We start from the raw sequence: 19,229 nt of genomic DNA on the forward strand, positions 1-19,229 counted from the left end.
TTTCCCATTATTCCCGTCTTTAAATATGCGAAAATTTATTCCCGCAAACATATTTTTGGAGCAAATACATAAAATAAATTCCAGCGACTAATAAGTACTTTACAGAATTTATTTATTTCATTGGTATTTTATGCTGTACTTAAGAATATTTCACTTATACGACGGCAGCCAGCATTATGGCGGGAGGAAACCATGAGCTTGACTTGAACTCACAGCGACTGCATTGGTGGGAGGCTCCTGGGTCAGTGCATCGTGCTGGCATGCTAAATATCTGGGCCACTGGAGACCTGGCACTGTAAAAGGTGACTATGTACCAGGGCACTGTATAAAGTGACTACATATCAGTGAGTACGTACCAGGTCACTGTGTAAGGTAACCTGCATACCAGGTAACCTGCATACCAGGTCACTGCATACCAGGGCACTGTGTAAGGTGACTCCATACCAGGGCACTGTGTAAGGTGACTCTATACCAGGTCACTGTGTAAGGTGACTCCATACCAGGGCACTGTGTAAGGTGACTCCACACCATGTCACTGAGTAAGGTGACTACATACCAGGGCACTGTGTAAGGTAACTACATGCCAGGGCACTGTGTAAGGTGACTCCATACCAGGGCACTGTGTAAGGTGACTCTATACCAGGTCACTGTGTAAGGTGACTCCATACCAGGGCACTGTGTAAGGTGACTCTATACCAGGGCACTGTGTAAGGTGACTACATACCAGGGCACTGTCTAAAGTGACTACATACCACGGGACTGTATACGGTGACTACATATCAGTGAGTACAAACCAGGGAATTATATAAGATGATTATGCATCAAGGCATTATATACGGTGACTACATACCAGGGCACTATACAAGGGTTCTAGTCGCGTGGAGCCTCTGTATATCCACTCTGTTCTTTTGTCTGCATCAAAAAACATCTTGGCCAGGCTGGCATCTACATCCATCACTCTAGCTGTCCACCTGTGAACAAAGAGGAAACAAGATAATATCACAGGCTGTCCACCTGTTTACAAAAAGAAAAGATAACATCACAGGCTGTCCACTTGTGAACAAAGAGGACAAGAGAGGAGATAACTTCATAGCCTGTCCACCTGTGAGCAGAGAGGACAGAACATCACAGCCTGTCCACCTGTGAGCAAAGAATGGAGAACATCACAGCCTGTTCACAATTGAGCAAAGAGGAAAGGAGATAACATCACAGCCTGTCCACCAGTGGGCAAAGAGGCGAGGAGATACATCAAAGACTGTCCACCTGTGAGCAAAGAGGCGAGATAACATCACAGCCTGTCCATCAAATAGTGGCAGCATTCACACAACTGATAACAATTATTTTTCATCTTACTCTATAGATGATTTAATTTACATGCACATCTATATGAAGTAGATATAAACATTTATCATACAGGCTAGATAAAAACATTTATTGTATAATGTACCTATGGGTGACAGAGAGGCATCCTATATAATTATATATCATATATCTATGATTATTACCCAGGTGATACAGAGGCATCCTATATTATTATGAATCAAATACCTATGGTTATTACCCAGGTGATACAGGGGCATCCTATATAATTATATATCATATATCTATGATTATTACCCAGGTGATACAGGGGCATCCTGTATTATTATATATCATATACCTATGGCTGTTACCCAGGTGATACAGAGGCATCCTATATTATTATGAATCAAATATCTATGGTTATTACCCAGGTGATACAGAGGCATCCTGTATTATTATATATCATATACCTATGGCTGTTACCCAGGTGATACAGAGGCATCCTATATTATTCTGTATCATGTACCTATGGTTGTTACCCAGGTGATACTGAAGCATCCTATATTATTCTGCATCATGTACCTACAGCTGTTACCTATGTGATACAGGGGAATCCTGTATCATATACCTATGGCTGTTACCCACATAATATAGAGGCATCCTACATTATTCTGTATGATGTACCTATGGCTGTTACCCAAGTGATACAGAGGCATCCTATATTATTTCTGTATCATTTTCCTATGGTTATTACCCACATAATACAGAGGCATCCTATATTATTCTGTATTATGTGCCTATGGTCGGTACCTACGTGATACAAAGGCATCCTATATTATTCTGTATTATGTACCTATGGCTAGTACCTACGTGATACAGAGGCATCCTAAATTATTCGGTATCATGTATCTTTTGCGGGTACCTATGTGATACAGAGGCATCCTATATTATTCTGTTACACATGTGATACAGGGGAATCCTGTATCATATACCTATGGCTGTTACCCACATAAAATAGAGGCATCCTATATTATTCTGTATGATGTACCTATGGCTGTTACCCATGAGATACAAAGGCATCCTATTTTATTTCTGTATCGTATGTCTATGGCTGTTACCCAAGTGATACAGAGGCATCCTATATTATTTCTGTATCATGTTCCCATGGTTATTACCCACATAATACAGAGGCATCCTATATTATTCTGTATTATGTACCTATGGCTAGTACCTACGTGATACAGAGGCATCCTAAATTATTCGGCATCATGTATCTTTTGCAGGTACCTATGTGATACAAAGGCATCCTATATTATTCTGTTACACATGTGATACAGGAGAATCCTGTATTTTATACCTATGGCTGTTACCCACATAAAATAGAGGCATCCTATATTATTCTGTATGATGTACCTATGGCTGTTACCCATGAGATACAAAGGCATCCTATATTATTCTGTATGATGTACCTATGGCTGTTACCCATGAGATACAAAGGCATCCTATATTATTTCTGTATCATATGTCTATGGCTGTTACCCAAGTGATACAGAGGCATCCTATATTATTCTGTATCATGTGCCAATGGTTATTACCCACATAATACAGACGCATCCAACATTATTCTGTATTATGTACCTATGGCTGGTACCTACGTCATACAGAGGCATCCTATATTATTCTGTTTGATGTATCTTTTACAGTTACCTATGTGATACAGAGGCATCCTATATTATTCTGTATGAGGAACCAACTGCTGTTATCCAAGAGATACAGAGCCATCTTATATTATTCTGTATCATACACCTATGGCTGTTACCCATGAGAAACAAAGGCATCCTACATTATTCTGTATCATGTGCCTATGGTTATTACCCACATAATACAGAGGCATCCTATATTATTCTGTATTATGTACCTATGGCCGGTACCTACGTGATACAGAGGCATCCTATATTATTCTGTATTATGTACCTATGGCTGTTACCCATGAGAAACAAAGGCATCCTACATTATTCTGTATCATGTGCCTATGGTTATTACCCACATAATACAGAGGCATCCTATATTATTCTGTATTATGTACCTATGGCCGGTACCTACGTGATACAGAGGCATCCTATATTATTCTGTATTATGTACCTATGGCCGGTACCTACGTGATACAGAGGCATCCTATATTTTTCTGTATCATGTGCCTATGGTTATTACCCACATAATACAGAGGCATCCTATATTATTCTGTATCATGTACCTATGATTATTACCCACATAATACTGAGGCATCCTATATTATTCTGTATCATGTACCGATGGCTGTTACCTATGTGATACAGAGGCATCATATATTATTCTGTATCATGTACCTATGGCTGTTACCCATGTAAAGGAAAGCACATATTTATCGTCTTCATTTTAGCATGCAAAGAAACCGCAAGCATGCTAACAATGCTCTGCTGGGAATTTATTAAGCTTTTGGGACTAAAACTGCCAAAACATTAATCATTTTTTAATCAAAGTTGTTCAGTTTTACGTATCAAACATGGCTCACAAGGTCACAGTTCGGTCTTTACTAATGTTCAGTGAAAATACATGTATAACTGACCCTCTTGGAGAAAACCCTTAATTTTGTCCTTCAAGCAACCTAAACAAAAGGCCACTCAGATAAAAATTCACATGCTGATAAATCACACACATGTACAGTTAGCTGTCAATAATAGTGAAATTAATCCAAAATTGGACAGTTTCCTTTGTTTTTTTTTTAATTTACTGAACAGTAAAGAGCAAATGACAATCACTGTTCAGTGGACCTTGTGACAATGTCAAGTGGAGTCATGAAGCCAGACATGATCAAGGTCCAGGGGAGTCAATGAAGCCAGACATGATCAATGTCCAGGGGAGTCATGAAGCCAGACATGATCAATGTCCAGGGGAGTCATGAAGCCAGACATGATCAATGTCCAGGGGGGTCATTAAGCCAGACATGACCAATGTCCAAGGGGGGTCATGAAGCCAGACATGACCAATGTCCAAGGGGGGTCATGAAGCCACACATGATCAATGTTCATTGAAGTCATGTAGCTAGACATAATCAATATCCAGGGAAATTATGCAGCCAGACAGGATCAATGTTCAGCGGAGCCAGGTTCAGGGGAGTTATGCAGCCAGACATGATCAATATTCATGGGAGATATGCAGGCAGACATGATCAATGTCCAGTGGTCATGCAGCCAGACATGATCAATGTTCATGGGAGATAAGCAGGCAGACATGATCAATGTTTTAATACACAGCCACAAATATGGTAAGAGGATTGTTTTCACTAAAAGAAGTATTTAAGATGGCGAATGTAGTGGTTGGCAAATGAATTTCACTCCATGTAACCTGACTCGATCGGACTGATTTTGCTATGTTATGGCTCCTAAGGACGAATCTAAGTCCTTAAGAGGGTCTAAGTATACGCCTAAAAAACCTAATCCACACCTGGAGGCACAGAAGAAGAAAAATACAGCATTCAAAAATAGAGACAGTGGATCCACGGGTGAGGATTGTCATGCAGATACAACAACAACACACCAGAGCCCAACTCACACATAATGACGACCACAGGGGACTGAAATTACAAATTCAGACTTACAAGCACAGATTAAAGGAATAAGAACTAACTGACTACCTGTATATGACTGACTACACACTATTAAACACAACATTAGCACCATTAAATCTTACAGATTTTATTGATATTGAATCCAGGATTACTGTTATGGAGAACAAACTGTCTTCAATTGAAGAAAGTCTGCAAATTTCCCAAGGTAAAACTATTCACTGTTATGGAGAACAAACTGTCTTCAATTGAAGAAAGTCTGCAAATTTCCCAAGGTAAAACTGATCTGCTAGACAAAGGTATCTTTGAAATAGAACATAACCTTAGAAGTCATATCTCTGACCTTGAGAAAAAATCACTTCACTAAAAATCCACGACAGAAAAATGAATTCACTTTCCTATGGAGTTCCCCTAAATGGAAATATACACTCTGAAAACACTGAGGTCATCTTACATGAATTCCTTATCCATGTCATGAGATTAGCTGAGCAATCGGCTTGGATCTTACTGTGAACTCGCTTGCCTACAATGTCAACTCACCCCCAGCTAAAATATTAGAACCGATCTTCAAGAAGGGACAAAACACAAGCTGCTTCTCATACAGTACAAGGGAAAAACATGAGTGTGCAGACTGACTACCCCCCCCCCCCCCCCTCTCTGATAAAACTCCGACATAATTTAGTGAGTGTCGTGCTAATGAGGGGAAGCCGACAAGGATACGAGTTGTGAGGAAAGAGCGGATCCTTAAAAACCAGACCAGAATCGGGAACAGAACCAAGGAAAATCTATCAAGGGCTGGCTGTCCACATATACAAATGATTTATTTAAATTTTCGGGGTACAGGTTCCTCACCACATCCAGATCAAAACATACGAAGGGTGGTACTGCTCTGTATGTTAGTAACGCAGTCGACACTAGTGTCTTAGAGGAGGACCTGAGTTTCATGGATAACCATGGTTTCTGTGAATGCTTGTTTACTGAGGTACATTCATTTTGTTTATTGAGGTACACACACTGTATTCATTGAGGTACATAAATTGTGATTACTGGGGGTACATATACACTATGTTTATTAAGGTACATGCACTGTGTTTACTGACGTGCACTTGCTTTGTTTATTGAGGTACATACGCTGCGTTTATTGAGGTACACTCACTTTGTTTACTGAGTAAATACACTGTGTTACTGAGGTACATGCACTGTTTATTGAGGTACACTCACTTTGTTTGAGTAAATACACTGTGTCACTGAGATACACTCACTTTGTTTATTGAGGTACACACACACTGTGTTTATTGAGGTACATACACTGTGATTACTGAGGTGCACTCGCTTTGTTTATTGAGGTACATACGCTGTGTTACTGAGGTACACTCACTTTGTTTGCTGAGTAAATACACTGTGTTACTGAAGTACATGCACTGTTTATTGAGGTACACTCACTTTGTTTGAGTAAATACACTGTGTTACTGAGATACACTCACTTTGTTTACTGAGTAAATACACTGTGTTACTGAGATACACTCACTTTGTTTACTGAGTAAATACACTGTGTTACATGCACTGTTTATTGAGGTACACACACTTTGTTTGAGTAAATACACTGTGTTACTGAGGTACACTCACTTTGTTTACTGAGTAAATACACTGTTACTGAGGTACATGCACTGTTTATTGAGGTACACTCACTTTGTTTGAGTAAATACACTGTCTTACTTAGATACACTCACTTTGTTTATTGAGGTACACACACTGTGTTTATTGAGGTACATACACTGTGTTTACTGAGGTACACTCACTTTGTTTATTGAGGTACATACGCTGTGTTTACTGAGGTACACTCACTTTGTTTGAGCACATACACTGTGTTACTGAGGTACACTCACTTTGTTTATTGAGGTACATACACTGTCTTTACTTAGATACATACAGTGTGTTTACTCAGGTACAGACACAATGTTTATTGAGGCACATACACTTTGTTTATTGATGTACATACACTTTGTTCATTGAGGTACATACACTTTGCTTACTGAGGTAGATACACCTTGCTTACTGAAGAACCTCCACTTCAAACCTGTTATCTTGGAATAATTTATCATCCACCAGGAAATAACCTAAATGATATCAATACTCATTTGCTGAGGGTTGTTCAAAAATGTCATATTGAAAGGAAAAATGTACAATAATGGGGGATTTTAATACTGATTTATTTAAAACATCTTCAATCAGAAGCCTTTTTAAAGATCATGAAATCCCACTACTTTCACTCATGAACCAGAGTTACATCTACTTCTCCCACTCCAATAAACAATATCTTCACAAATTTTCACAAGCACTATCTTTCTGCAATGCTCTTAATTGACATAACGGATAATTTCCCCATAGTTCACATTTTCAAACTCAAACTTGAGCATTGGTGACCATGCACTGTCTCATATCGCAAATATACTGAAAATGAAAAACAACATTTTCTACATCAGGAGGAAATCATAAACTGGAATAATCTGTTTAGGGTTTGCACGCCTGACAACCTAAAAAATTCAAGGACTTTTCCAGTACTTAAAATACAAATTCAAGAACTTCAAACAACAGTCACAATCTCTGCTGTTGCATACAAAATGCCACAACAGGTGCAACTTGAATACTTTTTTTTTTACCTTTCATTTCGTAAGCGTGGTACAGCCATGCCGTGGCATTCGACCGGTAGGCAGTCTTGTGTTGGTGCCATAACCTTCAGTCGATGCACATATCGCTGATGATCAGACAACCCATTATTGATTCTCATAAATTTTCCACGGTCCGTCAGAATAAAAAGTGCAGCTTAAAATACTTCCGCACAACACACGTGTTTGTAAACAGCACCACTGTCAGTTATGAGTAGTCCAGGGCAGACTTGCCCATACAGGAGGCATTTATAGTTTGGAGGCACAATCGGCAGTATGCCTGATTGACACTGCTAGCGTAGCACACAAACCAGTCCTTGAAATCTGGGAACTGCAGCCATTCATTGCTGAAACGACTGTTGCCTGGCATCTCTAATGCTTTTTTCACACACCAAATCACTCTGAATGACTACAGCGCAAGCTCTTACTGACAAGCCAAAAAATGGCGATCTTAGCACCCTCTGGTGGAGAAAAGGAAGTCTGTAGTGGCGCAAAACTATGACAGCGTACATACCACTGGCGGCCGCTTTAGGTGCATGCCCTTTGCCAATTCATTCACAGATCCTTGCAACCCAATAATTTTCTTCACGTGACACAAACAAAATCAGGTACTTTCACGGACCTCCACATGAAGCCCTTTCCAGTCCTTGAATTACCAAAATAAAATTCATATACTTTCAAGGTTTTCAAGGACTGGTGCAAACCCTGTATAATTCAAGGTAAGACTGATATAAACAATGCAATTCATACATGTTCTGATAAACCTAAATAAATCCATAAGAGTTGTTCTGATAAACCCAACAAAATTCATGACAGTTGCTCTGATAAACCCAAATAAATCCACAAGGGTTGTTCTGATAAACCCAACAAAATTCATGACAGTTGCTCTGATAAACCCAAATAAATCCACAAGGGTTGTTCTGATAAATGCAATGAAATTCATGTCAGTTGCTCTGATAAACCCAAATAAATCCATGACAGCTGTTCTGATAAACCCAAAGAGATCCGTGAAAGTTGTTCTGATAAACCTAAAGAATACCATGACAGTTGTTCTGATAAACCCAAAGAAATCCATGACAACTGTTTTCCAGTTACTACTAAAACCTGGCCAAAGATTATCAAACCCTATTATTATCAAACAGCTCATGAAAAAACTTTTATCGTTTTCAGTTAAATACATGTCAAGGTTACTATAGTCTATGCTTTTAACTAATATTTTCCCTCTGTCGCCATTAAACTGGACTCTAAAATTCCATCAGTGAGTGTGCATTTCCCCGATTCTCTTGGTGATCCTATCAGTGAAAATTTTACCTTTCCCATTGTAACAACCACCGCCCCATAAATAGGCACCATCTGACCAGCCCTTATTAAACTGATTGCAGATTACATTGCACTGCCTTTAGCATACACAATGAATTCATTCTTCTCCTCTGGAGTTGTTCCTGATGGTCTAAAAATAGCTAAAGTAACACCTACAATGCATTTATAAATCTGGTAAAAAAAATCTTCTTCAGAACAATAAACCAATATTAGTTTTACCCTCTATCAGCAAAATTTTGGAAAAGTTGGCCATAATGAGTATTCTACTACACACTGAAAAACAGGGTGTAATTAATGAAAAGCAGTCTGGATTTCGACCAAAGAATTCAACTACTTTTGCTGCCCAATGTCTGTATGGTAATTTGGTTGTTGCTAGATAGAATAACATATACAGGGTTGTCAGTTTTCTAGACTTATCTAAGGCATTTGACACCGTAAATCATCACATTCTCTAGCAAAAACTGAAGCATTATGGGTCTCAATGTGGGTAAATAAATCAGATCAATAAATCAAATCATTCTGCATCACTGCTGCAGAGCCAAACTTGCAGTCCAGTCATCACCATGTAGCCGTTCCTTTCAAACAAGATCTGATCTTAAAATATATCATTGACAACAGAGCAGGAGGGGATTCCTAAGAGCGTAGGGATTTATCAGCATGTGAAGAGATGGTCTTGTAATTGTTTAACCTTGTGGGTGTTTACTTTACTGATTTATTTTCAGTAGTTTGCTATTGAAACTAATGAAAAATGAATTTAAAGAACATAATCATATTCGAGGAGATTGTGCTTATTCATGACGGCAGATGATCTACATTTTGTCCGCACAGGTTCCCCAGGTGTAGCAAGTCAGTCAACTGATTGATGCAAAACCGTGTGCGTTGACTATTTAGTACCTGAAAATAAGGGTACATGATAAAAAGACCATCATAGCAGTGTGTGTTCCACGACGTTCTAAGGTCTCGTCATCCATGGTCTACCATCACATCAGCCTCGCTCTTCAAGCCCGACCGATACACCATGGCGGATCACACACCGTTGTGCTCATCTCCATTTTTACACACATAATATATAATTTCATGAACTGTATACATGTATATACTATCAGGCCTGGTATATTTAATTTCTTACCACTCTCCATTCCACTCTGTTTTCACAATCTGCCCTTTCTGAAGCCGCACCATTGGCCTCTGAAAATACATGGACAAGTAGTGATAAATGTAACTGGTAATCTTTCTCCAGTCGATGTGGCTGCTTTCACAAGAACAAGAAAACATTTCATTTTTTTACCAGAAACTTATCTCACCACATAGAGTTTTTTATTCCAAATATTCTTGTATGAAACTTTGACCAGGCATCTTACCTCTGGGTACTGCTTCAGATACTCTCGGATAAAATCCTGCGAGTCCGGATGAATATCTCTCCACACCTCTATACCTTTACAAAGACAAACAAGGAGATACAAAATCCTGTGAGTCCCTGATGAATATCTCTCCACACCTCTATACCACTACAAGACAAACAAGGAGATACAAAATCCTGCAGGTCCGGATGAATATCTCTCCACACCTCTATACCATAACAAAGACAAACAAGGAGATACAAAATCCTGTGAGTCCCTGATGAATATCTCTCCACACCTCTATACCACTACAAGACAAACAAGGAGATACAAAATCCTGCAGGTCCGGATGAATATCTCTCCACACCTCTATACCACTACAGAGACAAACAAGGTGATACAAAATTCTGTGAGTCCCTGATGAACATCTCTCCACACCTCTATACCATTACAAGACAGGGAGATACATGTATACCTCCTGAGGACAATGAAAACAGTAAAGACACTGTTCCCAATTTAATGACTTCATTAAATTTAATAGGTCAACAGACAAAGTGGACTCACTTTGATCACAGACTTTGTGGATCTCCTGTGGGGTACAGTACTGAGCATAGCCGTCATCAAAAAACACCAGCAACCTGAGAACAAACATTGCTGTACTTAGGATATGCACTAAATGTTTTAATCACAACCATATTACACAAAAAAAAAATTTAAAACCAAAAATAATACTGATTATTTCAGATATATTTTAGATATATAACTAGGAAAAGCACAGCTCTTACTGAAAAACAGTTATGTCTATCTTTCTAACTTTTTGAGATTTAGTCAAAAAAATAATATAGTTACGTAATTTCAAGGGCCTGTAACTCGAGAAGCCAGAAATATGAAATTTGCACCAATCTGTAGCCCAAGGTATGCTTTCAGTAATGTGCCAACAGATTGCAGCTATGATCAATAGTTTTCTCACTAAAAGAGTTTAAATGACACCACAGTTTCTTCATAAATACATGTTAATCCAATTGCTTTAACATTGAGTAAGACAACATCTGGACATATATATGATCTGTTGACTTGCTTGTTTCTGCTACACTGTCTATTATCATCTCCCAAAGGGGTCGTACACTTAGATACAGCTACACTGTCACTTGTTACATAACATACAATGAAAACTATGACAGAAGATGAGGTGAATCCTGGCCGAAACGCCTTTACAGTTCTTTATTTACATTTCTTTGGAGACTAGCTTGTGAAGCATAACTTTCCTGTCAAATTCTCCAGTATGGTATGTCTGAGGGGCATGACGGGTGGTCTTACTCCCCTAAAGGGCATGAAGGGCGACAAGGGTTGGTCTCACTCCCCTGAGGCACATGAGGGGTGGTTTTAATCCTCTTAGGGGCACAACGGTTGGTCTCACCTATGGTTGTTCCTGACACTCAGGGGCTCGGCCACAATTCCGGCATAGAAGGAGTTAGTGGAAGAGTTGTCTTCATCTCTGTACATAGCTGTAAGCAAGTAGCATAAACTACAGATAAGTGAGGAAATGGCTGTTGGGAATTAGCACAAACCATAGAGGAATAGCACAGAGAGTGAAACTAGGTAGCGATGACAGTGAGATACTTTGCAAATGGTCACATGTAACTACTGGCAAACAGCACATACAATATATTATTATCTGCAAATAATAATCGATTTACATGTACAACATAAAGAGTAAAACCAGAATAGCAACAAAAGAGCAAAAAAATGGCAAATCATTACTGATCATTAGTAATCGCTAATTTAATACATAAAGAATGGGGGAGAGACAAGGCAGACTTGGAACAAAATACACAAAAAGGGCAATACACTTTATAACCCTCCACTTAAACTGCACAGTTGCAAGAGATACAGGTACATAGGGTTAACATGGCAATGAAAGCATAGACACAAGCACAACTTTAACACATGCATGCAGTGTTAACATGGCAATGAAACCAGACACAAGCACAACTTTAACACATGCATGTAGTGTTAACATGGCAATGAAAGCACAGGCATAAGCACAACGTTAACACATGCATGTAGTGTTAACATGGCAATGAAAGCACAGGCATAAGCACAACGTTAACACATGCATGTAGTGTTAACATGGCAATGAAAGCACAGACACAAGCACAATGTTAACACATGCATGTGGTGTTAACACAGCAATGAAACCAGACACAAGCACAACGTTAACACATACATGTAGTGTTAACATGGCAATGAAAGCACAGACACAAGCACAACCTTAACACATGCATGTAGTGTTAACATGGCAATGAAAGCACAGACACAAGCACAACAATAACACATGCATGTAGTGTTAACATGGCAATGAAAGCACACACACAAGCACAACGTTAACACATGCATGTGGTGTTAAAATGGCAATGAAACCACACACACAAGCACAACGTTAACACACACAAGCACAACGTTAACACATACATGTAGTGTTAACATGGCAATGAAACCACACACACAAGCACAACGTTAACACATACATGTAGCGTTAACATGGCAATGAAACCACACAAACAAGCACAACGTTAACACATACATGTAGTGTTAAAATGGCAATGAAACCACACACACAAGCACAACATTAACACATACCTGTAGTGTTAACATGGCAATAAAACCACACACAAGCACAAAGTTAACACGTACATGTAGTGTTTACATGGCAATAAAAAGCCACAGACACAAGCACAACATTTACACATACATGTAGTGTTAACATGGCAATAAAACCACAAACACAAGCACAATGTTAACACATACATGTAGTGTTAACAAGGCAAAGGCACCACAGACACAAGCACAACATTAACCCAACGTTGTCCGTTGTAACCAAGGTGACAAACAACCCAGACCAGGGTCCTTTTCCAGGTTTGGTAACCCAGAGGACAGGCAATCCTGACCGGTGTCCTCTTTCACGTTTGGTAACACAGGAGACAAGCAACCCAGACCAAGGTCCTTCTCCAGGTTTGGTAACCCAGGCGACAAGCAACCCAGATCAAGGTCCTTCTCCTGGTTTGGTAACCCAGGTGACAAGCAACCCTGACCAGGGTCCTCTTTCACGTTTGGTAACACAGGAGACAAGCAACCCAGACCAAGGTCCTCCTCCAGGTTTGGTAACCCAGGCTACAAGCAATCCAGACCAGGTCCTATGTAGTGTTTATGAGGTCCAACACCCACGGACTGATTCCGACTGTGATGCCTCTAAGCCAATTCTGGCTGATAGGAAAATCTGCTGTACCTTGAGAGACCTATGCAAACAGTCATTCAAATGCGGCACTAATTTGTTTATGCACTCAAACAAAGGTAGTTTTCCCTTTCACTCCAGAATCCAAATAAGGGCTGGTGTGCCCATGATACTTACCAACAACGCGGGATCCCACAGGGATTTGTGTATCAGAAGTTTGCCAGTAGGCCAGGTGCCGACCGGTCACAACCTTCAGACCCTTCCCATCAAACTTCACACGGTAGCGCCACTAAAACACAAACAGCACACATAATACTTGTACCTACACAAATTACCACATCCTAATGCACAGTGTGACTTGTTCAGAGAAAATCAGATCTGATCTTCCAAACTAGCAGAGTACTCGGATAATTATTTAACTCATTGACTCCGACAGCCTGCTGCAGCCATCAGTACAGTGGTGGGCTGTGGCCTGCCTGCCTTCCACCCGAGTAGGCGTCGGCGATCAGTCTCAACGGCCGTACTCGCCTCAGTGTCAGCTTATACTGTAACGGCGAGTGACGCAGATCATTTTTTTATTTTAGCATTCCAAAACTGGTTGGATTTTGTCATTTATGTTTATTCAAAGTAATCTTGTAAAATATTAGTGCAGTTGCGGACGTACATTCATGAAGACATCGATAAAATTGGATTATCGAACTGAACATTCACAGAAAATGCCACATCAGTGAAAAGTATGGTCATTTTTAGAGGTGACGATACGCGAATTCGTGTACATAACCGCCGCTTTTCTGAATAAAAGTATGTGTTTCTAACTCATCAAACTTTGAGGAAATACAGAGAAACCAGTTATTTATCGTGGGTTTGTTGAAAAGTTGAATAGCACCATATTATAGTCAGTCGTTTCCTCACTTTAGCTACGCAAAAATACCAAAACATTTTGTTGCCGATGGCCTTCGTCGTTCATTGGTCAGTAGTTGTCCTAGACTCTGTCACGTGACACAGCGGGACAGAATCATTGGTCCGTGATATTCAGGTCAGATCTACACACTCCTTTCAGAATAAATGATAAATACAAAACAAAATAGTGTCATCGTCATCAGATTCACTTTCTGATACACTAATATCTGATTCAGTGTCACATTCCCTGTCAGTAGATGGTCTATTATCAGTTGTGAACTCTAAACAATCCTCTTCTTCGCTGGACGAAGACATATTGACACTCAAGTGTGTGCGACTCGAAAAATAGGTTCTAATTTTGTTGTGGTTACGCATTCAAGAAAATAAAAACCGCCAAAACACGAGTAAACACAAGCCGAAGACGTCAAGACAGGTGTGTTTTGATTGATTCATACTTCAACAAATCATTTGAAAGCAAAATATGCACCCAGTGAGAAGTGGTGTCATATGCGGGTTTAGCCGCTCCTCGGGAAATGAGGTCCTATCGGCCGCGCGGATATACCTGCACCTTGGGTTGAGACAGAGCACTCTGCATGCGGCCAGAGCCGCGCGTCAGAGTGAATGAGTTAACTTCATGGATATATGCCTCAAAACAGACATTTGTACACCAGACGTCAACCGATAAGGACGTTTCAGGTCAATAATCGGGAGACCAATTCCTAACTTAGAATTTGTAGCAAGGCTACCAAAGAGCTTGCCTGTATGTGACACATGAATGAAAAACTTCAGCTCAAGGCATAAAGAACTGAAATCATGAATTTGGTAATTTACGGTCATTAATATGCTAACAGAGCAACAGCGATGGTACCATCCCCTTTCCGGCATTGTGCTTTATATGCACGTAAAAGTTCAGGTCAATCAATATGAACAATACTTTTTAAGATACCACCCTAACATTTTGTTTAACACTGTCTCTGTTGTCTATGCATATAATTTCCCTTTTTTGATGGCTCTCCAGCATTAGCGGCACCATATGTTGTATGTCCCCCAAATAAATCCTGAAAATGAAAGATTTATACACTGTCTAGAAATAGAGTGAGTGAGTGAGTTAGTGCTTGGTGTTTAACATAGTACTTAAAAATTTTTCAGGCATATGACAACAAAGGAGTCCTTAGAGTGCATGTAACGTGCCTCTTTGTTGCAGGACAGATTTCCACCGTTCTTTTATCTAGTGCTGCTTCACTGAGAAGCCTTAACGAAGGCAAGTAAGCCGCCCTGCCCGAGCCATTATACTGATACGGGCCAGTCGTTGCACTTCCCCTTCATGTTGAACGCCAAGTGAGAAAGTTACAACTTCCTCTTTTAAGGTCTTAGATGTGACTAAATCTACTGTTCTTGAAGGGGACACTCTACCAACTGTGCTATCGGGGCCGATCTCGAAATACATGTAGATGTTTAAGTTTTCATGCAGAGATTATTTTATGTAACCATCCTTTCAGCAAGAAGATTATTAAAATGTATACTGGCAGACTCTCGTATGTAGGCCTACTTCTAACTTGACTCAGAATTTATAGTATCCTACACGTTTGTCTCTATTTAGTCTATCGGTACCTGCACATTTTCTTTTCCACCTGATATATAAAACAAAAATGTGTTGTATTTTCACAACTAGTTTTTATTAACTCAGTAACTGAAGATCAATCAAGGGAGCATGATCGCCATGCCACCATCACTCTTGAGATTTGCTTTCGACATCTCTTTGGGGCGCCACGTGGAACTACATTCGTCCATCTATGGTCCTGAAAACAGCGACCTCACGCATGCTCCCACATCTAACAGTCTGAGTCCGAATCCCTTTCAAACCTATTGTGAACAGACTGGGTGGTGAGGCGGGACTCTCGATATTTTTCCAAATTTATCAAATGCAAAATTTTCAGATCACGAACAACTGGTTCTTGAACAATTTATATATATGCTTATTCGTGATCTATATCGTCTCTGTTCTACTGCTTACTGGTGATCTATCTCGTCTCTGTTCTACTGCTTACTGATGATCTATCTCGTCTCTGTTCTACTGCTTACTGGTGATCTATCTCGTCTCTGTTCTACTGCTTACAGGTGATCTACCTCGTCTCTGTTCTACTGCTTACTGGTGATCTATATCGTCTCTGTTCTACTGCTTACTGGTGATCTATCTCGTCTCTGTTCTACTGCTTACTGGTGTCTCTGTTCTACTGCTTACTGGTGATCTATATCGTCTCTGTTCTACTGCTTACTGGTGATCTATCTCGTCTCTGTTCTACTGCTTACTGGTGATCTATCTCGTCTCTGTTCTACTGCTTACTGGTGATCTATCTCGTCTTTGTTCTACTGCTTACTGGTGATCTATATCGTCTTTGTTCTACTGCTTACTGGTGATCTATATCGTCTCTGTTCTACTGCTTACAGGTGATCTATCTCGTCTTTGTTCTACTGCTTACTGGTGATCTATATCGTCTCTGTTCTACTGCTTACTGGTGATCTATATCGTCTCTGTTCTACTGCTTACTGGTGATCTATCTCGTCTCTGTTCTACTGCTTACTGGTGATCTATCTCGTCTTTGTTCTACTGCTTACTGGTGATCTATCTCGTCTTTGTTCTACTGCTTACGGGTGTCTCTGTTCTACTGCTTACTGGTGATCTATGTCGTCTCTGTTCTACTGCTTACAGGTGATCTATCTCGTCTTTGTTCTACTGCTTACTGGTGATCTATATCATCTCTGTTCTACTGCTTACTGGTGATCTACCTCATCTCTGTTCTACTGCTTACTGGTGATCTATATCATCTCTGTTCTACTGCTTACTGGTGATCTACCTCGTCTCTGTTCTACTGCTTACTGATGATCTATCTCGTCTTTGTTCTACTGCTTACTGGTGATCTATCTCGTCTCTGTTCTACTGCTTACTGGTGATCTATCTCATCTCTGTTCTACTGCTTACAGGTGATCTACCTCGTCTCTGTTCTACTGCTTACAGGTGATCTACAATGTCCCTACTCTTCTGCTTACTAGTAATCTATCTCTTCCCTCTTCTGCTTAGTGGTGATCTGTTATCTATGTTATCTTAGTGCTCTCTGTTTTTCTTAGTGGTGCTCTTACAAGTGATCTACCTGATCTCTGTTCTTCTGTTTACGAGTGATCTACCTAATCTCTGTTCTTTTGTTTAATGGTGATCTACCTAGTCTCTGTTCTTGTGTGTACTGGTGATCAATCTAGTCTCTATTCTTCTGCTTACTGGTGATCTATCTTGTCTCTGTTCTTCTGATTGCTGGTGACCTACCTCGTCTCTACTCTTCTGCTTGATGGTGATCTAACTTACCTCTGTTCTTCTGTTCAGTGGTGATCTATCTAGTCTCTACTCTTCTGCTTGCTGGAGATCTATCTCTTTGTTTTTCTGCTTACTGGTGATCTACCTCGTCTCTGTTCTACTGCTTACTGGTGATCTACCTTGTCTCTATTCTTCTGCTTACTGGTGATCTACCTTGTCTCTATTCTTCTGCTTACTGGTGATCTACCTAGTCTCTACTCCTCTGCTTACTGGTGATCTACCTTGTCTATACTCTTCTGCTTACTGATGATCTGCCTTGTGCATGTTCTTCTGTTTACTAGTGATCTGCTTAATCTCTACTCTTCTGCTTGCTGGTGATCTAACTTACCTCTGTTCTGCTTACTTGTGATCTGCCTAATCTCTGTTCTTCTGCTTGTTGGTGATCTAACTTACCTCGGTTCTTCTCCTTACTGGTGATCTAACTTACCCATGTTCTTCTACTTACTGGTGATCTACCTTGTCTCTGTTCTTCTGCTTACTGGTGATCTACCTCATCTCTACTCTTCTGCTTACTGGTGATCTACCCTGTCTCTGTTCTGTTTACTTGTGATCTACCTAATCTCTGTTCTTCTGCTTACTAGTGATCAACCCAATCTGTTCTTCTGCTTACTGGTGATCTGCCTTGTGTATGTTCTTCTGTTTACTGGTTATCTATCTCATCTGTGTTCTTATCATTACTGATGACCTACCTCATCTCTGCTCTTCTCTTTACACTGTATATCTGTAAGGGTTCCCTTGTACCAGATGTCATTAAACTTCTTTCCTAGGATCTTCATTCCTATCGTTAGTGGTATGCTGTAAATTAGGAAGTCACATCACAAAACAATTCACTGTCCAGGGGAACTCAAAAACAGTCATACTTGTATAATAGACAGAGGTAAATTAGCAGCCATGTTACCATGGTAACGTAGGTAAGACAATCACTTATTAATGGGATGCTGTAACTCAAAAGAATCTTTGACACCTTGAATCAGTGGGATGGGATGTTGTAAATCTAAAAAACCTTTGGTACAGTTCAGCCAGATCCTAACCATCAATCCAGCCACAATGGGCGGAGGATATGCCGACGGTCGACCCATGGTTCCATGCACCTTCATATGTGTACCGTGACGTCATCATATGCAGACCCTCGACCGACCCTTGGCAGACCATCGGCCCATGTGATCATCAAACGCTTTAACGCTAAATACAGACCGATTTCCTGCAAACCGCCTTGTCTGTTAAGATCACCATGATGGCTCACAACATATTTACTTGCACACAAATTTTACACAAAAGTAGAGTTTTCATAGCTTACTGTTTAGGATCCTACTGTTTTGGTCTGCCACGCGTATATGCCATTCCCTTGGGGATGGGATTCAAGTTTGTACCGAGTATCTTGAGTGTACGATATTTTGTTTTAATATAAATTACTTCACCAATTATTAAATAACAAGGCTATTTAGAGGCATTTCTGTGCCAACATATATGTGTATCTGCACCGCATTACTTTGCCTGA

The 19,229-nt window shown here is 40.0% G+C and overlaps 1 protein-coding gene across 1 annotated transcript in view; it reads right to left on the minus strand.

Moving 5' to 3' along the window:
- Positions 1 to 19,229, minus strand: part of LOC135469398 (histone-lysine N-methyltransferase SETDB1-like) — a 102,117-nt gene that overhangs the window by 56,033 nt on the left and 26,855 nt on the right. Inside the window, 7 exon segments of the mRNA XM_064748034.1 lie at positions 851 to 971; positions 10,022 to 10,080; positions 10,254 to 10,327; positions 10,797 to 10,870; positions 11,650 to 11,737; positions 13,642 to 13,753; positions 18,421 to 18,526. Of these exon segments, the coding sequence (XP_064604104.1) occupies positions 851 to 971; positions 10,022 to 10,080; positions 10,254 to 10,327; positions 10,797 to 10,870; positions 11,650 to 11,737; positions 13,642 to 13,753; positions 18,421 to 18,526 (634 nt within the window).

This window comes from Liolophura sinensis, chromosome 6 (genome assembly GCF_032854445.1).
Source record: "Liolophura sinensis isolate JHLJ2023 chromosome 6, CUHK_Ljap_v2, whole genome shotgun sequence".
Lineage (NCBI taxonomy): Eukaryota > Metazoa > Mollusca > Polyplacophora > Chitonida > Chitonidae > Liolophura > Liolophura sinensis.